This window comes from Physcomitrium patens, chromosome 4 (assembly GCF_059467195.1).
Source record: "Physcomitrium patens ecotype Gransden chromosome 4, ASM5946719v1, whole genome shotgun sequence".
Lineage (NCBI taxonomy): Eukaryota > Viridiplantae > Streptophyta > Bryopsida > Funariales > Funariaceae > Physcomitrium > Physcomitrium patens.
In genome coordinates this window covers 11523783-11549589 of record NC_143413.1, presented here as the reverse complement: position 1 = coordinate 11549589, position 25807 = coordinate 11523783, and the positions used below count along the sequence as shown (strand labels likewise).

At 41.7% G+C, this 25807-nt stretch overlaps 3 protein-coding genes and 1 long non-coding RNA gene across 14 annotated transcripts; 1 reads left to right on the top strand and 3 right to left on the bottom strand.

Moving 5' to 3' along the window:
* Positions 1-224: 224 nt before the first annotated feature.
* On the top strand, positions 225-13397 carry LOC112281384 (uncharacterized). 4 transcript variants are annotated; one of them, XM_024517829.3, is made up of 25 exons: positions 225-438; positions 1278-1608; positions 1904-2315; positions 2595-2666; positions 2927-2992; positions 3203-3400; positions 3647-3845; positions 4341-4572; positions 4797-4875; positions 5074-5649; positions 5823-6005; positions 6495-6809; positions 7024-7179; positions 7445-7697; positions 7956-8142; positions 8407-8996; positions 9159-9415; positions 9568-9972; positions 10184-10286; positions 10460-10969; positions 11114-11184; positions 11831-11933; positions 12198-12505; positions 12628-12666; positions 12944-13397. In XM_024517829.3, exons 1-25 carry the CDS (start codon positions 384-386, stop codon positions 13130-13132), a joined length of 5889 nt encoding a protein of 1962 aa, XP_024373597.1. In that variant the 5' UTR covers positions 225-383; the 3' UTR covers positions 13133-13397. The 4 variants fall into 4 exon arrangements, with proteins under 4 accessions (XP_024373597.1, XP_090105881.1, XP_024373596.1 ...); XM_090249755.1 differs by having other exon boundaries at positions 226-438; positions 2209-2315; XM_024517828.3 differs by having other exon boundaries at positions 226-438; positions 1278-1725.
* Positions 13326-15947, bottom strand: LOC112281387 (uncharacterized). The gene is made up of 4 exons (XM_073533609.2): positions 15749-15947; positions 14537-14893; positions 14069-14131; positions 13326-13823 (listed from the first exon to the last, which is right to left on the bottom strand). Exons 1-4 carry the CDS (start codon positions 15764-15766, stop codon positions 13746-13748), a joined length of 516 nt encoding a protein of 171 aa, XP_073389710.1. The 5' UTR covers positions 15767-15947; the 3' UTR covers positions 13326-13745.
* Positions 15948-16659: 712 nt separating this feature from the next.
* Positions 16660-22984, bottom strand: LOC112281385 (uncharacterized). Of its 8 annotated transcripts, none has more exons than XM_090249757.1 (8): positions 22733-22958; positions 22373-22456; positions 21903-21968; positions 19699-21372; positions 18432-19144; positions 18018-18188; positions 17733-17864; positions 16660-17448 (listed from the first exon to the last, which is right to left on the bottom strand). In XM_090249757.1, the coding sequence occupies exons 4-8, from the start codon at positions 21316-21318 to the stop codon at positions 16986-16988; spliced, it is 3099 nt and encodes a 1032-aa protein (XP_090105883.1). In that variant the 5' UTR covers positions 21319-21372; positions 21903-21968; positions 22373-22456; positions 22733-22958; the 3' UTR covers positions 16660-16985. The 8 variants fall into 8 exon arrangements, with proteins under 8 accessions (XP_090105883.1, XP_090105884.1, XP_024373600.1 ...); XM_090249758.1 differs by having other exon boundaries at positions 22368-22456; positions 22733-22851; XM_024517832.3 differs by lacking the exon at positions 22373-22456 and having other exon boundaries at positions 22733-22984.
* A 1183-nt stretch (positions 22985-24167) lies between these two features.
* LOC149989398 (uncharacterized) lies at positions 24168-24834 on the bottom strand. Its single transcript, XR_016502620.1, has 2 exons — positions 24572-24834; positions 24168-24419 (listed from the first exon to the last, which is right to left on the bottom strand). It is a non-coding gene; the product is annotated as an uncharacterized LOC149989398 (long non-coding RNA).
* Between the last annotated feature and the right edge of the window lie 973 nt (positions 24835-25807).

Sequence of the window (25807 nt, the reverse complement as noted above, 5' to 3'; positions counted from 1 at the left end):
ATTTTACTATCAGGAACTACAACCTGCCCCATATTTGTTACATCAATACCATATACACAAATACAAACACACATATATACATACATTTGTATGTGAGTGTGTGTGGTTCACTTTATATTTAGCCACACAAGGAATCCTATGACCGAAGACGATGAAACCTATCACCGCAAAATCGGAGAACCTAAGACTCGTGATGGCAAGACCTGTGACCAACGAATTGTGGACAAACATCGTGAGATCGAACCTTGAGAAACCCTATTGCTCGATGGTTTTACTCATGAGGAGAATGGTGATGCCTTCGAGTTGCCTGCGCAATTGGTGACGAGCGCGAACGATTGTGAGCGCCAGGGAGGAATTGGCGCAGCTTTTGCAGCAGCAGCGCCATGGATGCTCTGGTGTCTACAGCGCTGCATGAAATCGCTGTTGAAGCAGCTCAAGGTATGAAAGCATCGCCCCCTCTCTCCCTTCCTCTCCCTCGTGCATTCTTTCTTGGCTGTGTTGTCTCCACTATGCAAATTCAATATGGTTCATCAGTGCAATTGGAATCCAGGAGGTATTGAATTCGGAGGAAAAATTCGCTGCAGTCCTGATTGAATTCGCTTTAAATTTTAAATGCCTTTGATGGAATTGCAATCCGATGACTTGGCGCTATATCGTGCGTATTTTTATCGAAGCGGCTGAGTTGTTTTAAAGCGCTCTGGAGCATAACACGGTCTGAGAGCACTTGTTGTTGATTTCCTGATGCTACATTTTGTTAATGTTTCCTCTCAGTTCTTGATTACGAAATTTCTAGTATCCTTAATGAGTGAATTTCAATTGGTCGCAACCCTGTTGTCTTTGTTCTCGAAGCGCGCATGTTTGGTGCTGTGTTGGTCTTATATTTTTCTGTTGTGTGCTCATTGAGGTTTGTATTGGAACGATCTTGCCAGATTTTGTGCTGGCTTTGTTTTATTTTGTGTGGAAGTGTTGAAGCTTTGCTGGGTGGTGTGGATCGGCCTATTGGCTATGTAGCTGGAGGAATTCATAGAATTGTGAGGGATTTCAATAGAGGGGAGTCTTCGTGGTCGTTTACTTAACCTTGTAAGATGAAAATACTCGTGGAGTTCGACTATCTTTGTGGCTGGGTGATCAACTTCGATATTATTAATGTGCAGCTCAACAGCTCCTACTTGCTTTTTATGTGTTGTGGTGTCTTTTTTTTGTGGTTGCGTTTCCGAATATCTGTCTAAGGGTCTTGCATTTTGAATTTAAATCTGAATTTCTATGTGGGAACACAGGATGTTCCTTGCCAAAGTTATGGACAGGATTGCAGGGAGCTGCAGCAGCCTTAGAGATAGATCTGGATGCAAGAGTCAAGCAGATGCTCTGGAAACAAGTGCTTCACGTTCCACGCATAACCTTCTTGATTCCAAACTTGCGAGAATCTCAAACCGTAGAGGCAGGTCACCCCTCTATTCAATTGGTGGAGGAAGCAGAGAAGCTCGGGGTGCATGTCGTAGCTCCCGAGGGCTTACGGGAAAGTTGCCTGGGCTTGTACGATGGTAAACTATGCGATGCAGCTATTTCAAGAGACCAGCGAGAGCTTCTTGAGCGGCTTGCAAAGGCCAGGTTCGCAGCTTCGACGTACCAGTTTTGTTCTTTTTTTTCAGTGGTTTATTGCAGCTATTTGTACCTGCTGCTCCTCATGCTGATGCTTTTGCCGATGTGCTTTAACTATTTTTCAAGGTACGTATTCGGAGGGAAGTTTCCAATCACAGGTTAAATTATGTATTATTGAGGTTAAGTTGTTTTTTGGAACAGTGTTTTGAAGGTCTTGTTGAAAGAGTCCTGTTCAGAACACTGGTCACTCCAGCTTACGAGTTAAGTATTCTTATTGATGGTGAAACTGTATTGGATTTCATAGGAGTCAAGGAGTTACACAAAGCCAGTTGGGCAAAGAGTTTAAGACAGGCGGGAACAAAATGTTTTATGTCGTGAAAAGCCTGGAGTCACGTGGGCTTGTAGTTCGGCATGCTACTATTGTGCGTACTCATCAACCATCGGTGAAAGGGTCAAATAACAAGTTTGTTCCTATTGTGGCGACCAATCTGGTCCATCTATCTCGCTATGAGAAAGATCAAAACCTTGGTTCGCATGCACGCTATGAGATCCCAAGTTCATCCAAGTCCAATCTTTCACATAATAGCGTTTCTGGGTCTGGAAATGCAGCAGCTGGAGAAGAAGACGCCAATCATGCAACTGAGGAGGTTCTTATTAATGATGATTACCCTGCAATGCAACGAATTTGTGAGAAGCTTGAATCTGCTGAAGACAAGGTATGTCTTACACAGGTGTTTTTGTTGGCTCACTTTGTGTCACTCTATTATCTGATTCACCAATGCTCAGAACCAATGGGCTTGAGTGGATGTTGAGCACCCTTTAAAACACTTTTGTCTTATGCAGTACCTCGACATGGGTCGTATCGCTGCTACTACTAATTAAGTACTTGCTCTTACCACCCTCTTCCCCCCTCGAAAAAAATATAAAAATATAAAAAATAAAAATCGGGTACTCAAACTGATGCTCTATGTTTTTCTGCGTGTGGTTTTACAAAGGTGATGGTGGTGTCGGACTTGAAGCTAGATCTGAATTATCGTTTTGCTCAAGGCCATCGGAGTTGGCGCAGAGTATGTGGTCTTCCTTTTCAAAAATGATTTGTGAACTTGGAATCTTGGCTGGAATTGGACATGGGTTTCAATATTGTTCTTGAAATCAACAATTTCATTTATAAGTTTTATTTTATTTTCTTAATCTGCCTTATCTATGTCCCTGCGCACTGGAAGAATATTTAGCACAGTGGATACTTTTGTCGTCACTTGGAGTCTGAAAGTGGATATTTTAATGTGTTACGAAAATGAAGATATGAGGCTGTTCTTTGTTGACGCAGCTGGCCAAACGACTCCAGGATGCTGGTATGGTGGAAATTTTTAATGCCCAGATTGCGGGGTCAAAAGTGAGTACTCTCCACTAGTTGTCAGTAGTCTGCATCATACTGCAAAATCGCTTAAGATTAAGTTCTTTAACGTACTCGCTTTAACCTCATGATGGCTGTGAATTAGTAGTTCTTAAGGTATTGGGAACTGGTTCAGTGCTTTTCTGTTGAAGCATTTTGCAGCGAGTTCAACAATGCCTAACCAGAAGTGAGGGGTCTTTTTAATTGCAGATTGCACCTTGTATCAGGTTGTTAAAATCTTTCAATACGAAAGCCTTCAGTGCAGGGAGCGATGACACAGAAGCTGAGACACAACTACGCGGTGTGAAACGGGGCCAAGTAACGGATCAAGTGGTTGAAAGTGTCCTTGACCGTCAGATTTATGATCTTATTGATAATTCAGGTCCTAGTGGACTGTATATGATGGATGTAAGTAATAGTTCACCAATTTTACATTTTCTTTCCCGGGTATCCTGTCTTTCGATATCCATCTGGTGTAGTCTTTTCTGTGAAAGCTAACAAGATATGTCATCGCTTTTAATCGGGTATGAGATATAGCACTGCTGTTTTCTTTTTACGCTTATATGCGCCACTCGTTATGGCTGCATTGCCATTGATTGTGGTGTACTAGACCAGAAGTGTTAAGTGATTGGAAGTAATATTGTTATAATGCAGATTTGGAAGCAATTAGGATTAAACAACAAACGCAACTACTTCCGGGTTACCAATATGCTTGCGAAGGGCTGCATTGTTTCCGAGGCAGAGCAGCACAAGAAATCAATGCTTTACCGACTTAGAACAGCACCTAATGCCTTTCAACCAGCTTCCAACCCCACACCAGCAGATCAAGAACCACACTTTATTCCTCCGCTAGGTATACCCTGTGGACGTGTCTGGTATTGTGATTTTTTTAGTTTTGTGTAAAAAGTTGTCTAAAGGTAAGGATACGCGCGGACATAGAGCCGAATCATTGCTCGTTGTTTAACCTTTATCTTTTGGGTTTTCATCTTCGCAAATTTATGATTATGTTACAGTTGTTATTATGTCTTAGTCACTTGCTATGATAATTCATATTATATCTACTAGTTCTTTTGTACAAAAGAATGCCAAGATCATAGTGGACAAAATGTGTTATCACAATGAAACTACACGAACGGTGTTACTGGTGCAAATTTGGACGCACGTTTGATTTCAGGAATATCTACTTTTTTTTTTTTTTTTTTTTTTTTTTTTCCTTTTTTTCTCTCATTTATTTATTAACTTTGGTTGATTTATTTATATGATTGTCCTACATTGCAATGTTCTTCATTCACGAAAAAGGTCCGTTGTGATCTTTGATGGTTAGAATAACACGTGTTACTGGTTGTAGCACAAATTGCTCCCCCATCTGCTGTAAAAATTCGTAGGACACGAAAACCCTCTGACAAAGAAAAAGAAAAGGAGAAGGGAAAGGAGAAGGAGAAGGAAGAGAGCCTAATAGAGGACAATACAGAGGTCCTTGCGATTACCAACATTTCGGATGGACCAGAGAAATCAAATAACTGTCGAATTTTGGATCTTTCGATTGTGAAAGTGGATGAAGACGAGCCCTTAGTTGAAACGTATGAGAACTAACTTTGTCTTATGATTTTATTGCATGTTATCAAATCAACATGTACCAGTTTAATTCGTTTCTGTAATTAACTCGTCTTGTTTGAAAGTAGGTTTCTCAGAGTGGCTCACAGTGTCTCTTAAGTGTTGGCCTTATTATTGGGGTCTGTGTTTTGCGTACACCAAAAGCCTTTTTGGATTAAACTTACAGTTATCGTGTTGATGTTACATGAAGGTTCGGGCAGATGTATCCATTCCCGCTGCAGACCACCACAGCTATACAGCGGGAATTTCGTATCATGCAAAGATTGAATGTAAACATCCTCTTATTTTCTAGTCCTAAAAGCCTTCACTTTCTGATGTATGTGATTTTCAAAATCCACGCTACTAACTCTCAAGAAAGCTTTACTTGATGCTGATGAAGAAAACATGGCCTAGTAGGTGCTGTAGGTGTGAACTTATGTGCAAGGTAAGATTGTCATTGATGTATGCTTTGCTTGGATGTGGAACAGGAAGAGAAGTTCATACCCCGGGTGGAGCTTCACAGATGGATTGAAGAATCTGAGAAGGATCGTAAAGACACTATGATGGATCGCAAGACTCTTACACGATTGCTTCAGAAGTTACAGCGAGAGGGTCGGGTTAAGTGCATTGTTTTGAGCATGCCTGGCCTTACCAATTGTGGACGGAGTCGGCAAAGTGAGGTCGTTCTTCTTCCTGAAGTGCAGGTTGGACCTGATTTGCTTGCCAAAGTACATGACCGCATTCGTCAGTTTGACATGATCAATAGGGGCTACGGGTCATCGAAAGCTAAAGCAGATGCTTCCTCAGTCCCTGTTTTGGCGAGTGTTAAGCAAATTCACAAAGGTGGAAAGAGAAAATTTCAACCCACAGCTGAAATTGAGGCTGAGAAGGCTAGGACACTGAGTGAAAATGGGTTCGTTCCTGCAAAGATGGTTCGGGTTCGGATGCTTCATACTTTCCTGTGGTCGTATGTAAATGGTATCTCAGAGTACGCTGATGACGAGCTGGTGATGAAGCCAGATGAAAGCTCTTGTCGGGTTTTTTCATTGGCGCTTGCAGTGAAGGTATTGAGCTTAGACGCTTTGTGTATGCTGTGCTTTTTACAGAAATCATAACTCAGAGTTTAGCAGCTGGAGATGTTATCCAGATAACTTATCCGATGATCTTTACTTGAAAACGTTGGTTGGGGCTTTGTGGATATTCTGCTTGCTCTTACACAAAGTGTTTTTAAGTGCAGGCAATGCCTGTGGATCTCTTTCTGCAAGTTGTCGGCTCAACTAAGTCAACAGAAGAGTTGGAGCCTTACACCAACAAGGGACTACGCTTGTGTGATCTTCCAGAATCAGAAAGTTCGTCACTGCTTGTTTCGCATGCAAATAGTCGTCTTTCTTGGCTGATTGATATACTGCGGCGATTAAAGGTACGAGGCGGTTAATCAAAACCACTTAGTACTACCTTTCTATCAAATATGTCTCATGTATAACTCCTAAGGATCTCACTCAAGTGCTGATGTGGGCCTTCAGAAAGTCAGATTCCACAATTTAATGTGGTATTTAAACAGATTTTAGGAAAATTCATTTCAGTCATATCTGTTACTGTGGTCATGTAAGGTACTGACTGTAGTATGTTTTATCCCGAAGGTTAAGAAAACTCAGCGAAATTTGATGCAGCTAAGCACCTTATAGATTTCAGTGCTGCTTGGAGCTTTGCGTCACTATTTCTCTCTTTCAGATTGCATTAGTGACCTCACCTCCACAGTATGGGAACCGTGCAGAAAGAAAACAATCGTATGATTAGAGTGCAGTAGTTTCCTATCTATTCATATCTTGTTCATATTTTATAAAACTTTGGTGCAGTTCTAGAAATAAATATGCTCCAGTACTTATTGTGGGATTTGTTTGCCACGTAGCTTATTCGGCTGGTGATGGGAACTGGTCTTCCCCTCGGATATTCCAAATCTGGCTTCAGTCGGGGTTCCACTTATTCTCTTGAAGCATCACTCATATATGCCATGGAAATACAGCCTTACATAGAAGAACCAGCGCCTCAACCTTTGTCGTCTCTTAGTTTAGATGCCTTCGACTTGACTCCAAGAGCTCGGCATGAATTTACCTTGACTTCAAGTGAAATTTTGGAGGCCTATTGGCAGACCCTAGAGTATTTCTTTTTGGGTGCGGTACCTAGAGTTGCAAGGAAAGCATTTCCAGGTGCTAGCGTTCCTGAGGTCAGTTTCCTGTGTGATGCATGGATAGCTGTGTTGTATATGTATCACCTTTGTTCGTTGTTTTCCTTCTCATGTAGTTCATACTAATTCTAGCTCTCTCGGTACGATTTAAGCAAGCACTGCTGGTAGATTCCTTCTTTGCATCACTCAAGAAAATGAAAATGTTACGTGTTTGTTTCTGATAAGTAATCTGTTGCTTTCACCATGGTTATAGTTGTTTGGTCTTCGGTCATGGACTTCGCTCCGGATAATGACTTCAGAGCAACGAAAGAGGTTAATGAAGCGAGTGGAGGAAGGGGGTGAGAACAAGAGGTTGTCTCATGCCGAGTGTTTACAGTTGGCCAGGGAATTGAACCTTTCTCCCGAACAGGTACTGTGTATGAGGGCCCTGTTGTTCGAATATTACTATTTATTTATTTCTCGCTTTGCTGCAAAGCTCATTATTATAGACGGTTGAATAGTTGACTGATGCTGATCAAATCATGTTGTTCGGTGATCATAATAATTCGAATAAGTTAAATTTAAATGTCGTAAAATTTCCCTAGTGGTCAACTGGATGTGAGGACTGATGTGGTCTGCTTGTGCTCGTTAAGTTAGTGCTATGCATAGATACGGCTGACCTGAGTCAACTACAGGTTTTGAGGGTGTCCTATGAAAAGAACCGAAGATATCGACTTCAACAGCTGGGGAGGGAGAATATGGATTCAGGTGGAAGAATTGATAACGAAGTCAGTAGTGGTCATCGAATCAAACCAAACATACATGCTGGTTCAAAAAAGAGAGCTGTTACTGATGCAGACCTTATGGAAGTTGCTCATGTGAGGGCTTACAAACGACAACGTCAATTGGAGCAAGCGTCTGCCGCTGAGGATGCTTCTGCGTCTACTGGTGGGTTGTGTCTCAAGTTATTTTCTTGGTCAAAGTTGTCACTTAGATATTGTAATCAATCCTTGACAACGACGTGACCATAAATTTGCAAGTTTTCTTTCCTGTGTTGAAATACTGCATTTTCTAATTCTACCTTTTTCATTACTCTGCAGCAATTATGATCCTAATATTTATTACTTGTGTGGGAAACTGCAATTGTTTTAGCCGTGCAAAGTATTGGCTTGGACAAATATGCCTGACGCTCATGATTGATCTCAGGTTTTGTGGATACTCTGCTTGTTTCCAACAAAGAGGGAGAGACCAATGAGCCTAATGAAGAAGAGGCCGAGGAGGATGAAGAGGAAGATAAGGGGACCGAGGAAAATCCTTTTAACTATCTTAAAACCATCTCGAAATTGAAACCTACTCGCAGTAAACGGTTTCCCTGGTCAGAAAGTTTAGACAGGTACTGTATTTTAAAGTTTCTGATTGATATGCAAGTGTTCGTTGTTCTTCTTTGAAAAAGCTTACATCTCACTTATAGATCTTTGTATAAGCCTCAACGATTTTACACTATTGAACAAATCGATCAGATCGCTGTAATTGGATAGTGATTTTTCATTTTTGTACAGTAGTGAATTTACCTTAACTAGCATCTGAGAGGCTACGGTTCCCCTTTGCTTGATTTAGAAACTATTCCTTCACCTATCTTTCTTTGTAATTGTTACAGAGTTTTGATACGTTGCTATACAAGGCAACGTGCCATACTGGGTGCACGTAACCATCGTGTGGAGTGGGCTACTATACCTTCTCTTCCTGCAAATCCTGCTGCCTGTAGGCGTCGAATGGCTCAATTGAAATCGGATCCTGCTATTCGGAAAGCTCTTATGAATCTTTGTTCTATACTGTCGGCTAGGTTCATGAGACAAGAGGATGTTATATCAAAAAGTAAAGTTAAGGAAACAAATACAGAAATAGTTGCACAGCCTAACTCTGACAAAGACACTGACGCCAATCAGCTAGAACTAGCAATTAGTAATTCTGACAAAGAGTTGCCTTGGGATTCATTTGAATATTTTTCGGTAGCCAAGGCTTTGAATGAGGTCATGCAGTTGCGCAATATTGCGAAGGCCATAAGTAGTAAGCGAAGTTCAGTGTTTCGATCAAACGTACCGAAGCACCCTGGGAATAATGTACCAACATCACTTTCCAGCTTAATCCAGGACGATATACAGTCTACACCACGGCTCGCACTTGAGACTGTGGATCCTTCTGGTGCAGATGTAAAGAAAATGGATCGAAATGGCGACTCGGCGACCAGTAAGTTTCAACCCTCGCACGTCGATTCTATCCTATAACAAGAGGACTGATACATAAGTTTTTATAAGAGGATATTTTAAATACATACACATTTGCTTCATAGAAACGGTTTTTTACATGTGATTGTTTCTAGAGGCTCTAATACAAGCCTTTCTGTAACAGCTTCCCGGGGTCGACAAAGAGCTCCCCGCGTTCGTAAACGGAAAAAATCAGAAAAACCTGCATCTCTGGGTGAGATGACATCTGAAGAAATGGTGCGGAAATCTTTGGGAATCGCAAACGCAGTTGAGCTTGTGAAAATGGTCTTGCTTAACGCAGCAAGTGCTGAAGTTCCTTCGGAGCTGGTGGATGCACTCAGACGATGTGAAGAATCACATGTCTTCGCCGCATTTAATTATCTGCGGTACCAAGAATACGTGGTGAGTTTATACTTCCAAATTGTAGGTGTGTTGATTCAGCATCCATGCGCCTGCATTTAAAGTGCTGTTGTGTTGATACGGAGAGTTTCGCACCTGATCTGTTTTAGAGTATTTTCTCATCTATCCTTTATGAAATCGTGTGGCTGGTACAGATTGTCGGAGGCAATAGTCAACCATTTATTCTCTCCCAGAAGTTCTATCACAATGCCTCTGCCTCTCGATTTCCTTCTGAGACCGGACTCGAGGCTCTTGGTGCCACACAATGGCTAACTGAACATGTTTCCGAGGTGGACGAGGATTGGGTGCCGCTTCCTACTGAGAGCTTGTGTGGGCAGTTGATTCAGCTTCTTGGAATTGTTAGTGAAGGTGAAATGAACATAGCCCCTTTTCTCCCCAAAGAAGGAGTAGGAGAAAGTGAGGACAACAAAATTATTGTGTTGGGAACGAAGCGAAAAACTGAAGGAGGCCAGGAGATTCAGTTTATGAAGCCTAAGATCCAACGGTCTGACTCATCCTCCCCTGGATTTCGTCGAGAAAGAGGGTTCCCTGGAATTCAGGTTAATTATTCCCAACCTTCTCGTATGTATTTTGTTTTATAAACAGCAAGCTTCGATTGCACATCATCTTGATAAGAGAAAACTTTACCTTACATGATGAGAAGCTCTACTTCAGCAAATTAAATTGCAGAATGTTTTGATATATATAAGGTAGGATATTCCCTTTATCTGCGTACCTTTTTTCTTGTATACTTACGGACTTGCCATGCAGGTGTGCATTCACCGAGCTAGGAAACCTGTTGGAGAGCTTGTGGATGCCGTTATCTCACAAAGCCAAGACCTTATCCATCATCATGATCAGTTCAATGATGACAGTATGTTTATCCCCGCTGATGTCCTACTAACTTTGAAAGATCTGCTCGAGTTCTTGTATTTCATTTGCTCACGAAGTTATATTTTTTGTGAAAAGGGATCTTAAGGGTGAAAATTTCCACATTTACCGAGGGTGGTGATTTACACACTTCGTGTTTTGCTTATTTTTTTTCAGTGGATTTGGACCAAGGACAGACAATGGTTTCAACGACCAAAAGTGTGCCTGAACCGACTGACGCAATGGAAGTCGATGAGCCTGTTCTCTCGGCGGATTTATGCGAATCTGCAGTCACAACGAAGGTGGATGTAGTGCCGCCCTCATCAGTAGGGGATGTCTTTAAATCCACAGAGGTAGCCGAGGTCGATGTAGCCATGCCATCAGCAGTAGATGTTCCTGCATCGACTGAAGCACAGGAGGTTACCTCAGCCGTTCCTTCAGCAGTTGTTTCTGAATCCTCGAAGACAGCTGATTGCAATGTAGTTGTGGCGGGAAGTGATACAAGTTCTAAGTTGGTGAGCTGTATACATCACTTTTGTTCCACGTCGGCGGATCCATTAGATGCGAGTAAGGGCAGAGACTCCAAGTTAACACCGGTGCTTTTGAAGGCAGCCACGCATGCAGTTGAGAAGGCAGGGACTGAAGGAATCGACGTCCAGCAGTTGACAAATCTCCTCGAACGCATGGGTAAAAGTTGCTTTCATTTGTTATTTAGTGGAACGAGAGCTGCATGTGAGGTGGGACCATTAGATGTATGTCTATAATCATCAAGCATGGAATGTTTTCAAGGTTTGTCGTATGTTTCAAGCTAAATTGACAACCATTTTGCAGATCATGAGTTGACTGAGGATATAGTGGAGACCTATGTCACTGCATTGGAGACCTTTGATGTTGTTAGAAAGGTGAGGTTTCTCGTACATCCTTTTCGAACTTATTATCTTTGGACGACTAACTCTGAAGTACTTTCTGCTTAGAGGACTCTGTGTGAAGTTGTGAAGAATGCTTTATTGCACAAGTTCTTTCTGTTCATAGTTACAGTAACTCAGCATATCATGGTGATTATTTTGTGTAAGTTGATTGTTAATGGCGGTATATGCCGTGCTACTCAACGTTCAATACTCGCCTACCGTGGCTCTCGTTTAAGGTCTATGATATAGTGTCGAGTGATTCTCAATATTCATTGACCATCATCCTCTCTTTACTTTTTGTACTTTCATAGAGGGTCACTTTCCCTGATACGCTCTTCCTGAATTAGTTGTTTAAGTTGCATTTCAATGGGTGTGAATGTGAATTCGAATGATCTCTTTGTAGAGTTAAATCGTTTTCTCACCAACTAAGTGATAGGTGTACTGCCTTTGAATGTGATTTAATGTGAGAAGATAAGCTGACGAGGAGAGATCTGTGAACAATGTTTACGCATTTTCTTGTGTTCTATCGTTCCTTAAGCATGTAAATATATCATTCTCTTTTCAAAAGCGGGCCTAAGTTGAGATATTCCTTATTATTCATCGGTGTTCTAAGTAAACTGATTTTTGTGTTCATTGACAGGTAAATGCCTATGATCATGTGCGCGTAATCGCAGCAGTGCATAGTTCTCCATTTTTCATACATGTGAAAGCAACGAAAGGAGAAAATGGTTTCGCGGATGCAGGTTAGGCTCATCTTGATTCCTTCATCGAATATGGATCTTCTTTAAATAGATGCCGAGAGAAACTTTTATGTTTTGTAACCCGTGTTGTAATTCTTGACTTTGAACTTTTTTCTTAACATGTTTAATTGCTTGTATAGGGATATTATTCGCGATTTGATATTCAGAATTTTGTCACGCTGGTTTAGTATAATGGTTTATTATAGCATTACATTAGTTTATGTTTCCGTTCGTTAAGCAAGACTTTAAGCTCGTGGTGGTTCGCAGATGCATCCTCTGGAGGAAGCGGAAAATCATGTGAAAAGATTGCACAAGGCTTTACAACAATTGCGACCTTGAATTCCATCGCTATAGGTTCTAGGAATTGGACGTCAATCCAGCCCAATCTGCCGAAAGATGATAGTAATCATCGACGGGTAATGCTTTCAGCCAGTAAAAACGAGGATATTGAGGCGATTCAAACCGTTCCCATGCTGCCGTGGCTAGCAGGAGATGGAAGCGTAAACCGCTTGCTGCTGAAGTCTCTCTTACGGAGGGTGATTGGGATTGTTATGCTAAACCCTGGAATTCTAGAGGTATGCTGATTCTATCTTTATATTTTATATTTTTGAGTAGTTTCTCGTTTATCTGACTACTGTATGGTAATTCTCGCGTTTAGACCTCCTAAGTTAACGCTTCTGGATGTTATTTTTCCCAGGAACACCTCGTGGATCAATTGCATGTTCTTAATCCACAGGTATGTTGAGCTTTCATTATAAAATTTCAAGCCAGAAACTGAGCAGAATTTTTCGGGCAGAAATACCCTAATGCTAGAACGTGTGAGGTTGGGGATGGATTTAAATGAAAAAGAATAGTGATTTATTTTTATATATAGATATTGATTCATTTTTTTTGTAGTTCTGAGGGGTGACCTTAGGAAGTTGTTTAAATCACTATTCGAGTATTCTTTAAGTAAAAGTTTGAACGAAGCATTATCTGTGACCCATATTCAAGTTCATGATGTTGTCGTGCAGACTGCCAAGGAGCTGCTTCAGATGCTGGAATATGATGGGCATGTGATCGTTAAGAAGTTATTGCGATCGCAGCCACCAACACCTCCTGGTGTTCTTGGTCATCTGATCAAGTCGAAGACGTCAGGAAGTACGAAACCCACTTATGGTTTACATTACTACGCGAACTGTACAAGTGCTACCTTGTTGTAGTAGACTCAACTATTTTGGGAAAACTCGTGCTTTCTTCTAGTCTGGTTTTCATACGACAGAAGGGTCGGTATCAGTTTTTTTCTACCTAGCTATTTCATTTAGGCGCCAAATTAGATTTACATTGAAGCGATAATGAACAATTGTACCCTGCACAAGATAACAACTGATTTGCCAACGTGGTTTAGCTTTGTAATTAAGAGCCAAAAAAGATGAACATTCGTGTTACTTGTGTAAAGTCAATATTACAACATTGTATTATCGTATAGATACTGGTATTTTTTCTCATTGTAAAGTGGGCCTTCTCACCCCCCTCTAATGTAGAGCCTTTCATTAGTGACACTTGATTGACTCCATTTTCTACTGTTAATTTTTTCTCTACACAGTTATATCCTGCGCCTTCCAAAACACGCTAAGAAATCTATAGAATGCGAGTTCATGTTGCCAAAGTTACCACACACCAAACGCATCCACGAATTTTCTAGTCATCTATTTTCTACTTGTGACACACTCTAAGCATGCCAACACATATATACTGCTTGCTGCGTAGCAATTGCTGCTCTCAGCAGTGTGGACATTCTTCATGTGATGCCACGAAGCTATCCACAATATGGGATCAACCTATTATCACAAACTCGGAAGTGGGTAAGATGGCTGCCAAAGCTTCCTTCCTTAATTGTTCGTCTTCAGCATCCTGTACGTTACATGAACGAGCTCTATTCAGAATGAGGTTTCGTCCTTTAAAAAACGTGATAAATATTCTTTTCAGTCAACATCACTTGCTGAACATCTTAATGAGCTACATTCGATCTAGATTTCATTTCTGAACAGTGCCATGCAATTTCCGACAATCTGTCCATACAAGATTATTGCACGATAACATTAGAACATTGAAGATACAAGCACAGATATGGCGCAAATCCCAATTTTGATGCTTACCTTCAGAAACAAATGAAGAGCATCATCAGCGTCGTAGGTTTGTATGATTTCTATTGCTCCTTCCTGCGGACACAAAGAGTTCAAAGCTTAGACAAACATATCTCTAAATCCAAAGAGTTGGACTATCAACAAGTTCCATCTTTTCTCATGAATCCGAGGGTGCGCCACCAGGTATTTGATTAGTATCTTTGCCCAACGTTCAATCATACAAAAAACTAAATGTGAAAAAAGTGACGTTTAAAATTACCCACTAACGTGATAAAAACCCTAAATGAAATTTAACTTCATTGAGTCGTAGAGAACTTGCCACAGCCAACTCTACGAGGAATTTGGCAGTATTCGCAGATAGTTGTAGTGCAGTCATGAAAAACTACATAATGAAAAAAACTAAAACTAATTTTTAGTCAATTCTTAGTGGTTCAGATGTACTGGTCTGCTCTGTGACAAGAGACATTTTTAGATAACAACCTTGGCTTCTTTAACAGTGTTTAAATCGAGTGTGTGAGGCTCCGTATCGATAGATGATTGGCGAAGATTTTGGGTACCATCTCCATTTTCTGCACCCAAGTCCCGATTCTGAATACCAAATATCTCTATACCTCCTGATGCTTGGCTAGTGAGTCCTGTTGTTTCATAGATACCAGAACCCAAGCCCCTCGCCAATGCCAAATAGCCGTGCTTCCTTAATTCAAAAGTCTTTGGCGTTAAAATCTGATCTTCGTTCTGAGACTCGTTCATCACCATGTGGTTGGCCTCCGCCATGCCTCCCATGGCTATCTCGTTACTGGATGTCTTTGCATGTAATTCTTTGTTTCGTTTTTCAACCTGGTGAAGTCACAAACATGCAGAGATCAAAACCTAGATCAAGCTTCCGCAGTGGTAACAGCAACACCGTTAAATTCCACTAAGCCTAACAGCAAGAGCGGCAGTAATACATAGAAATAAAACTGTATAGAATCCACCCGCCTCAATCGATGCACGCACAATCTCAAATAACATCGACACCGCTTAGGAAAGCCCTCCAAGACAGTAACTCCAACAGTTGCCAAATTTGTTCACGAAAATTCTAAAGATAAGTTCAACATGATCAGGTGATTTCACTGTAATCGTGCATGCACGAATCCTACCCACAGTGACGCCCAAACTACCAAACTAAGTCAAGCCCAGACTGAAGCGCATCAGACGCATCAACGCTAACTAACTCTTCCACGAGGCCTAAGTCCACACTGTGATGATATTCAGTAACCTGCAGTAGAAGCCAATCGACCACCACATCTCAATTTCCCAAACCAGGCACAAAGCACGTCGACATTAAAAACACACGAAGCACACAACCGGGCGGTTTGCACAACATCTCGAACGAACTTTACCCCTTTGTGGCTCCATCTCTACCTTCCTCCCCGCTTTCTCTCACTCTCACACACACACCCTGAGACTAAAATCCAACAAACCTCAAATGAACAACCACATGGTCCTCACAGGCTCACAATCACGGCACTCTCCTAGTCCACGCGCCGAAACTGTTCTAACAAAGCCCAGAGAATGAAACCAAGGCTGGAGATCTCTTTACATCAGCCCATGACATCCAGACCCATGTACTGCAACCAAATCTAACACGCTGCGGGCCCTTTTACACTGAATACACGTCAACACCAAGCTCCCCACGTCCCACTTTCACACCATCTCCATCACCGTCATCCACAGTTGCACCCACTTGCAGCAATTGCATCTAGTCAAGAGCTCCCGTACCAAAATACAAAAGGCACAAAAAAAGAACAACCCCCGCGCACGTTGTTGAAGATTGTTCAACCCTGCACACCTTGCCAGCCACCCTGTTGTTTCTGCCTGCTCCACATGACCACCCAGATTCCACTGCACTGATATGTTCCCTCAATGAAGTGAGATTGTAGTATGTTTATAAGCCCCTCTAGGCCAAGTAAGCATGGTCCTTCCCAATCTGGAATTTTCGCAACCAGTCAGGAGCTGCCATCACGTGGTGAGCTTGCCGGATGACACTTGGGCTGCTTAGTATCTCCGGCCGGCCGATAACCTTTCCGATGAGCTTAGATTCTATTGCCCGTGCCCCAGGAATTGAGTCACGATATTCCACTGTGGCACCTGGTATTTCGTCATTTCAGGTCACAAACAAGGTTTTATGGTGTGTTCTAATTGAGAATTTTTCCATGGATTACTCGTAAGTAGCAATGAGCATAAGAACCGAGGTTGTTTCTATTCATTCCGTTTTGGAAAAGTGCCTTCTCTGACGTGCTTTGTACAGTGAGGTTTCCACCCGCACAAGCAGATTGAAGCATTCCACACATTTGTAGGCCCTTAGATGCTAGAATCTTGTGGAATAAGAGACGGGACATAACATGAGGTTAGATTGTAGCTGGTTCAATCTTCATTTTCCTATACTGTGTGATGATCATCATTCGGAAACTTCATGTCTGGTGCTTGAGGAATTACGGCACGGTCTATACTTCAGAAATGGCTGTTTAAATCTTTTGGCTTGCAGACTAATATTGGGCTTAAAATAGAGGTCTTTGTCAGGGTGCAATTGGTATGGGCTATGACGAGAAGCAACAACGAAATTTTCTTTCTAATGAGGAACCTCGTAGTCGGCAAAAGCTCTACACCTTGCCAGTGGTTTCATTAATATCAGACATATAGTCTCTCGGTTTCGTAATACATGCATCTGCTTAGATATCGCATTAACAAGCAGATCTTATTACCTCGATGCCTCTCAAAGTAGACTCAGATGGATATCACAACCGAAAACTTGTTCGCCACCTATATACCCCATGCATGTCCATACAACCTTTTAAGCTGAACCACTACTGTACATGTTACAGTCCACAAGAGGGTTGCAGATAGCAAAATTCCAAAATCACACTCACTAACCTAGGATGTTTGACTTTCACCAATATTTACCAACGTGGGTGCCCGATATTGTACGCCCAGCTGTACCCACTGCTAATCCTAGGTGTTTACAAACATCATTGCACTTGTGAGTGTCAAAGAACAGCTTGAAGCCTTCCGGGCCCAAGTTAGTACGTGTGAAACGCATCACATCTGTGCAATGGATGGCAGGATCGCAGAGACGAAACACACTTTCCCCATGCTCATTTTTCTGCCGAATACCTTGTAAGTCGTTCACCATCAGCAAACCTCTAGATCGCTCGTGTGTCCAATGTGTGAAAGCCTGTAGAACAGCGGCATAGTCCAATGTATTCACGTAGCCACCGTTATTGGAATATCGAATCCAAGTACCTTCCAGAACCTCCTCCATGTTATAGAACTTCCGAGTTGGGCCAGAACCAACTTCCAGAGTGGTAACTTGCGTAAACTCTACCTTCTTTACATTCTTGAAGTTTGATGTCCTGCTCATAACATCCACAAATTTCAGTCATTCTCACGTCTCTTCGCCATAGTCAGTCAAGACAAGATACTGTCGTCTAGAATCATGCAACAGCTAATATCTTCTAGCTTGAGTTTACGATATAGATACCAAGTAAAACTCGCCAATTACAACGCTCGTAGAGCAAGGCACGGTGTTCATAAGTCCAAGCATCAAAATTGAAAAGACGGACACAACAAAATGGAAACACGAAACAGTGCATTTTAAAAAGCATCCATTCCACAACTTGAAAAAGTTATTCTTTACCTGTTGTTGAATTCCTCGGCCATTTGTGCGGCCACGGACTGCACCTCCATTTGTGCTAAATATCGGTCTCTTTTGTGCACTTCCCGAACGTCTTTGTTCAAAGCAGTCTTGAACCTCTTGACAACCATAAACCTATGAAAAATACTATTATCGTCAAAAAGGGTACAGAAAAAGGCTTTCACCATAACAACTTGAAAATGCATAAAATTTTGGCGGTTGATTGCAAGCACGTCATTTGAGCAGAATTTGCCATACAGAATTGATAAAAATCAATTTTCCACTCACCGAGGAGCTTCACTTGGATGCGTCACCTTAGCGTAGTATGGCCATCTCACTGCTCCCTCTGAGCTAAATGGGTGCTTCGCAATCTGAACTTGAACGTGATCTACATGTTCCTCATCAATTGCCATTTTCCGGTTGATCTTGCTTAGCAGGTCATCAAGCGCTCGGTACCACCTGCATTTGCACATGAACAATCAAGACCAACGTTTATTTCCCCTAAGGACGTTCAATTTAGGTTTTTACTGCATTTGCACATGACCATAAGTAGCATAATCATTGCACATTTAATTATCCCACCATCAATCTTAAACCGTCGCGGCTCCCGTCCGTTCCAACTAACAAGCCAAATGTTAATCATAATTTATAATTCAAAATCATGAAAGACTGTAAAGAAATAAGAAAAAAATCGGGACTTACTTATGTCTGTAGTGAGTACCAGTCAACAATGGAACGTCGGACCATGAGGGTATAGCCGTCACAACAACTTCGTTCACATATTTCATATCTGCAGGGTTTGCAACAGGGTGCCCAACAACGCTCAGTGTTTTCTGGATGGTGCCTCGACACAATGTTACCACTTTCTCCGGAATTTTGCTGATGTTGGCAAACTGCTCCTCCGTTATTGTCAATAAGCCTCCGGCACCTTTTTTGAACTCCTGTAACATTTTTCTCGTGCTTGTATTCAAGTGGCAAAAGTAATAAGTTGAAATATTTTTGTCATGTAGAAGTCGCAGCTGAGCTTCGATTGAACGGCCGTATTTGTCTCCCGCTGGATAAAAGTCACCCACTCCATCATGGAATTGGACACCATGGCAGGGTGCATCAGCAATATGAATTACAATCCTATTTACAGAATTCCAACTTAAGCCCGCTACACGAGCGATACCGGTGAAGACATCTTCTGCATCATCTCCTCCGCCAGAAGCACGAACCTTCGACAAAGCTCTCACAAAAGCACTATCAGATCCAGTGAAGCTGCTCGTGAAGTCACAAGCCTCGTCATCATCCTTAACAGTGTCTTCATAATCCCTGTAAGGTGCAAAAGCTACACGCAGTTTGCACTCTGGATATTGTGCCTTAATCCCAGCAGCCATATTCGCCACAGTGTCTTTGATCAAATTGATGCACATCTACAAAACCAATATAAAACAGTTATTTTTAGGTGATGGATAACCAAGACCTCACGAGCTTACAGAACGAATGTAATCTGTGTCTGCCTTCCCAATGACACTGCATTCTTCCAAAAAGATTTATAAGTTCCAATAACACATTATTGTGAAAGTAAACATTAGACTAGATTTCAATGTGGCACGTAAAAGTCTTTCCTCATCCAAATCATATGAGAATGTCTTCTTTTTCTGCTAAATCCTAGCAGTACAATGATCTATATGAAACTAAAAATTCATTTCACTTCAAATGATCACAAAACAATCAACCTCTCTAAACTTCAAATGGCAAAGCGAACAATGATCGTGACGAAGCAAGAACAAATCTTCCTCTCAGATCCATTATTTTTGTTGAAAACAAAGAATATTTTCAGAAAGTGTTGAGGAAGATGAAACTATTCAAGCATTACAAAAAAAATTACTTGCACGATGTAGATTATGGGGTCCTTCCGTACTCCTGTTTGTTGTATAGGTCTTTAAACAAAAACATGCGAAAGCGATAAAACGAAACACCATACCTGCATGCTGCCAGTAGCATCTACCAAAAATGCAAGATCCAATTCTTGGCTTGTAAGGATCATCTTCTTAATTTCGTCTGCACGGGCTTTAGAAGCGATAGCATGATTCTGCTCCAAATAAGCTAAACGTCTCTGCTGGGTCGCAGATGCATCGACTTTAACTGCCATAAGCTTAGCATTCTCCCGCTTAACCTGTTCAAGCTCATCCATAACTTGACGAGTCCGATCAGACATGCCAGCTGGAACCGCTACTTTGCTGGCTTTTAACAACTCATTCTCTTTCTTAATCTTCTCGAGCTCGTCTAAAACCTGCATAGTCCGGCCAGACATAGCGGGATCGGATGGAGGTGTCGGTGCCGCTGGAGCTGTTCTGGTCTTTACTTCAATAAGTGCAGGGTCATTTCTAATTTGCGCAATAGTGCGTGAAGACATGACCGGTATAGGCGAAACCTCAGTCGACTTTGCAACTACAGTTGATTTTGCTTTGTCAGCTGCAGAGCTTTCGACTAAGTCAACTTTGAAGGAAAAACTTCCCTGCGCCTCTAAATTCGGCTTTTCCTCCTCAACGTTCTTGTCCTCATCCAACTTCCTCTCATCGAATGCCATTTTACCTTCGATCTCACCACCTGTCTTGGTAGCTGGAGCCGACTTGGTGGCCACATTACTTGCCATCAAATTCTCATTTTCTTTCTTTAACGCATTCATCTCCTCAAGTGCCTGTACGGTTCGAGGAGAGACGCGAGAGCCTTGATCTGCAACACCCTGAACAGTTCGAGAAGGAACAGCTGGTGGTAGTGGCGCTGAGGTTTTACTAGCTGCGAGCTTCTCATTCTCTTTCTTGAGTGCGTTCAATTCCTCCAGCGCTTGCACAGTCCGGGGAGATACCCGAGAATTTCGATCTCCAACATCTTGGATGACTCGAGATGGTGGAGGTGGTCCAGCCACTTTACTAGCAATGAGCTTCTCGTTTTCCTTCTTTAGGTTATTCAGCTCTTCCAGAGCCTGGACGGTTCGTGGTGACACGCGCGACTGCTGGTCTTCATGAGCTTGAACAGTTCGAGGTGTCTGCTGCAAACTCTGGGGAGCCAATTTACTGGACTTGAGCTTATCATTTTCTTGCTTCAATGCATTCAGTTCTTCCATAGCCTGCATTGTTCGAGGAGACATGCCAGCAGGAGGTACATTTGGAGCAGTCCTAGAAACATTCCATGCTGTGGTTCGTGTGTCCGAGGCATCGGCATTAGGAGATGACACCACAGGATACCCAGCGATGCTTGGATAGCCTGCGCTCCGAGGGTTTTCAGGCTCAGCTTGGATACTCTGATTCAGCTTCTGGTATGTGCGGGAAGACATGGGCGGAGCAGACGGTATTGGTCGGTCCGCTAATAATCTCTCATTCTCCAGTCTCAGCTGCTCAAGCTGCTCCCGAGCTTGCAAAGTTCGGGGTGACTCATCTATTGTGGGAGCTATATGAGTCTTTGTTTTAGTCGCTCTTAGACGCTCGTTTTCTCGCTTCAGTTGTTCCAACTGCGCATTGGCTTCGATTTCTCGAGTCGATAATTTACGACTACTTGTAGAAGCGCCTTCGTGAGATCCCTCAACTATAGTATCCATGTTCATGATCGTTGGTGATCTCAAAGCTTCTCAACAATATGATCGCAATTACCTCAAATCCTGCTTTTCGATTACACCAGATAAAACTCTATTACAAAGCATGCGAGTGCAAAGATAGTTTTAGGATCCCTTACTGTTAAGAAAGAATACCGGCTAAGTATGACCAGTTGTTGGTGTACCAAAAACTGGCAAATAATACTACGTTCTACTACATAGCTATATCTTAAAGACCAATTCGAGAGCTAACAAAAACCCCTAATCCAAACTACTTAGAAGTTACCCAAGTCTGTTGATTCTTAGTCATTAAAACCTACCTTTTCTAGAAAATAGAATAAGAAAATTTGAAAAACGACAATTATAAATCGAAAATCATCAAGGTTAACACAACAATTTCATGACATCAGAAGTTATTGCAAGGTTTAGACTGTTGCAATAGAATCACTTAAGCAGCTTACAGGTCCCAAAAATGAAACAGTTTTCAATCCATAAACACTGCTTTCTAAAAAGCTAAACTTCACAATCATGCGGGAGGTAGAGATTTCTGAACTGTGGAGTCGTATTCAGTAAAAACTAATTGTCTCAATTCTCACCTCGAAATGATGCACGAATCACCAAGCCTACTCGTTTGCAGTCTCAGCAACAACAGATATCATCGCCTGTAACCATGAAAGCTCCAAAGTTTATCTCCCATAACAAACATGAAAATATTGAAGACAAGATGAATGTTTTAAGGGCAAGATCAACAACACCGAGCGGCTCGTCAGTCGGCCTTTCTAAAACCTAAGCAGGAGCAATAGAAACACACAAACATCACAGTTTCACGTACAAGTCTCAAATTCACTCGCATCTATATCTATAAAGTCTTCTTGGAAGCACCAAAAACTGTTAGCTCATACTTCGCTATCAATACACTTGGACTCTGCAAAAACAAGAAAGCGCACACTCACGTGCCTCAAAGTAATACCAAGAGCACTAATCCAGCAGGAATCACGACTTGCACACCTCTCCCGAACTCACACCCAGATTATCTAGTGACTTGAGAATCACTTCACGACCTTACCACCGATGCGTCCAAATATTCCAAGCATCGGAAAATCTTTTAAAAATGCCACTAACGATCCTCCACACAGGCGTCTACAGCCTCCTACTCCAGAAAATCACACCCAAGAAACCAGAACCAAAACAGCTTAGGGACATGCATTCTGAGACATGCATTTTGAAAGAGAAGTTAAGGTGCACATACATGTCCGCTATCGACGCATACAGATCGTTCATCGCAATTTGCATCAATCCGAGTCTAATAGTGCGAAAAGATGCGGCGGTATTCCAACCGGCAAAATTAAAGATACTTACGAAGCTGTTTCGAGAGATATTCGCAAAAAATATCAATCCAGCTTGAGACGACTGCAGAAGGGCTTACTTGTATGAAGCTCGAATTGCTCGCAGTGCCAGACGGCGTGATCGCCGCAAATTGCACAAAATGATTGCCTTAGGGAATAATTTTCCAACGAAATAGGTGACGGGGAGAGTGGTGATGGCGCGTGGACGCAGAGCATGCCAGGTAGCACAAGAAAGGTTCGTAGAAGCAGGAGACTTCATGGACACAGACCTCATGACCGACATGGAGCGGTGAGTAGTTCGCCTTCCTTCTTCGAAATTCATTTTGGTGGCAATTTTAGCGAATACCGTATGAAACACCGTCCTCTCTAAAATCCTGTCAACGCAGTGAGTCACCGACCTATCTGCTCATCTGCTATCTGCTCATCTACATATCTTTCGCAGCATGCCTGGAGCCCACGCGCCATCATCACATTCAAAAGGATCTCATCTCATCTTGACTTGTTTTTACAGTAAATTGACGGCAGCCGAGCACGAAAATCTCTAGAAAACAAAAGCACATCTTCGTGGTAGAAGCAAAATTTGTCTTCGTAATCCAAATTTATCTCACTTTACAACGAGACTTTGCTTATGAATTCTCCGTAAATGTAAAAGATTGTAGTCTTTCTCGTGGGAACAAACAAGAACAATTGCTCAAACAAATCCTCTCTGCGATGGATTGATCTCTTTCTTGTTCTTTAGTCATTTCAGGAACATGCGACCATGCTAGTTTACTAACTAAATGTTATTTGGCGCTGGGCATAATTACTTTCCTACAACCACCTTGCTCATAAACCCTCCAACCAGCTGCTACATCCCGTTTGATTTGGAAAGTCAGACGAATCTTAGGGGTGACTGTGATCTCTGTTGCGTTCTCTGCTGCATTTACAACAGTTATTTTTGAAAGTGATACAACATGGTTTTCTTGAGAAATTTCATACTACCGCGGCTTCCTTGATTGTTAAGGACAGAGAATCCCTCATCCCCTGCGACAAAAGGCTATACCACCGTCCCATGACGAGGACGTATCCCTGATGACATTTTCTGTTTCGTGCTCAGTGTTTGTAACTTGAGTGACGTAATGCATTGTCGGTTCACAACGCTTGCTGAGTAGCATTAACGATGAAGGTTTTTATGATGGAATATTTAGATTCCAGGGCAAGCTGGAGTATTTCACATCTGATATCCGTCAATCGGCGTTACCAAGACAGTAGTAGTCCTAAGTGTGGACGAGGTCGCAAGTAAGAATGAGCTCGACCTTGGTTTTTGGTAACGATGACAATGCAATCGAAGTCTCTTATGCTGTTAAATGTGTCCGCACGGGTAAGAATTGGCTACCAGCGGCAAATTAATAACATGTGCAACTTGTTAAATGATGATGAGTTCCAGAAACAAGCAATGTTCCTCGTCCAGTCGAGGCGCATGAGACTGCGGGTCCAATCTAGTGCAATAAATGCTCGTGTTAGCAATAACCTAATCCTAAATGTAAAAACAGGGTTGATGAAGATGAATTTCTTCGAAGACCTCTTCATTTCAGTGCATACCCTAATCACGCAAATGCGGAGCTTTTGAATCCAACTCCTACTAAAGCATCCCAAATCCATGGCAGACCGATCATATTACACGGAAGGGCCTCCACCCCGTTCAGCATACAGCAAGGCTTGGTATGCTTGCGACGTCTGCAGTTGGTTCATGAGAAGAAAATGTACAGAAAATGTCTGCTGAAAATTCTGCAGAACAACAGACAACAACGTTGGTACAGTACAATGTCATTGCATTAAAAGACTTCTGCAGAATCGATGGGAAGAGACATGAGTACGTAAGTTCCTGCTCAAATCCACCACGTCGCAGTTGTCAACGAAAAAAACTATGTCCACAATACCAAGGGTAATAGATATCCTGATTCCGAAGCCCTAATGCCAGTTGCAAGGATGGGCAGCGGAGTACGTGCTTCACACGAGCTAACTGTAGTTATATCAACGCCAACACCAGCACGACCCCAAGAAACTAATTGACACAGAGACATGCGTCCATATCACTGAGCAACTTCCAAGCAACTTGGATTCCCATTCGAAACTGTAGCCATATCTTGCACATCGAGGTCACATGATATTTAACGATAACGTCCACCAACTTGAAATCATGCCAAATGCAAACTTGCCATGACGTAGTCTCAACTCTTCGTCCAAGCTGCGGAGGTCACAGCACCATCCAGAACTATCGTGCACCGAATCAAATCACCCCATTTACACGACGTTGTCTGGAGAGATCAGATTCAGTGCTAGAATTCGTCCCCAGAATTGTATTTCTGACCTCGTCGCCATCTGCGGTTTGCATAAAGCTATAATTACGAGGTTTGTATGTATTCTGGTAAACATATCTATATTAATTTTTATTGACTAATGCCCCATTTATTAATCTAATGTACTATATCGAGAGGTTAAAACATTACAAAATAGTGGAGTCAAATTGGTTTCTTTTAAGGTAGCCAACTCATTCTTGACCCCATTTCCTATTTATAGGGTGGTGTATTTTTGATCAACTTGACATGATAGTATTGATTAGTTTTGACACCTTATGGTTTCACATTACTTAATTCACATTTTGCATCAATTCCATGACACCATTACAAGGTTTGTATGTATTCCGGTAAACATATCTATATTAATTTTTATTGATTAACGCCCCATTTATTAATCTAATGTACTAATACCTACAAGAGGTTAAAACATTACAAAATAGTGGAGTCAAATTGGTTTTTTTTAAGGTAGCCAACTCATTCTTGACCCCATTTCCCATTTATAGGGTGGTATATTTTTAATCAACTTGACATGATAATATTGATTAGTTTTGACACCTTATGGTTTCACATTACTTAATTCACATTTTGCATCAATTCCATGATGCCATGGGATAAGAAATTAAGAATTTTATACCAATTCAAAAAAATTGCTAGGAAATCAAGCATTTTTTATTTTATAATTAACCATTGGTTGGAATTAGGTTGGCTTATATGTTGGATTTAGACCAAAGAGAATCTTTAGTTTAAATATTAATATAAATTCCGTTTTTAGACAAAATTGAGTAAAAATACCTAGAATCTTATTGATTTTTATTT

Bases quoted from the DNA above. Each gene is read 5' to 3' on its own strand.
- LOC112281385 (XM_024517832.3), bottom strand. From the start codon at position 21,318: ATGAACATGGATACTATAGTTGAGGGATCTCACGAAGGCGCTTCTACA. The intron at 18,189-18,431 runs GTAAGTCCCGAT...GTGCAAATGCAG, and splicing joins GGTACTCACTACAGACATAA to GTGGTACCGAGCGCTTGATG. The intron at 17,449-17,732 runs GTAAAGAATAAC...TGTTATGAGCAG, and splicing joins GCCGAGGAATTCAACAACAG to GACATCAAACTTCAAGAATG.
- LOC112281387 (XM_073533609.2), bottom strand. The intron at 14,132-14,536 runs GTTGTTATCTAA...TTGTGTCCGCAG, and splicing joins ACACTGTTAAAGAAGCCAAG to GAAGGAGCAATAGAAATCAT. The intron at 13,824-14,068 runs GTAAGCATCAAA...TGTAACGTACAG, and splicing joins CTCTTCATTTGTTTCTGAAG to GATGCTGAAGACGAACAATT.
- LOC112281384 (XM_024517828.3), top strand. From the start codon at position 384: ATGGATGCTCTGGTGTCTACAGCGCTGCATGAAATCGCTGTTGAAGCA. The intron at 4,876-5,073 runs GTAAACATCCTC...GATGTGGAACAG, and splicing joins GTATCATGCAAAGATTGAAT to GAAGAGAAGTTCATACCCCG. The intron at 11,934-12,197 runs GTTAGGCTCATC...GGTGGTTCGCAG, and splicing joins AAATGGTTTCGCGGATGCAG to ATGCATCCTCTGGAGGAAGC.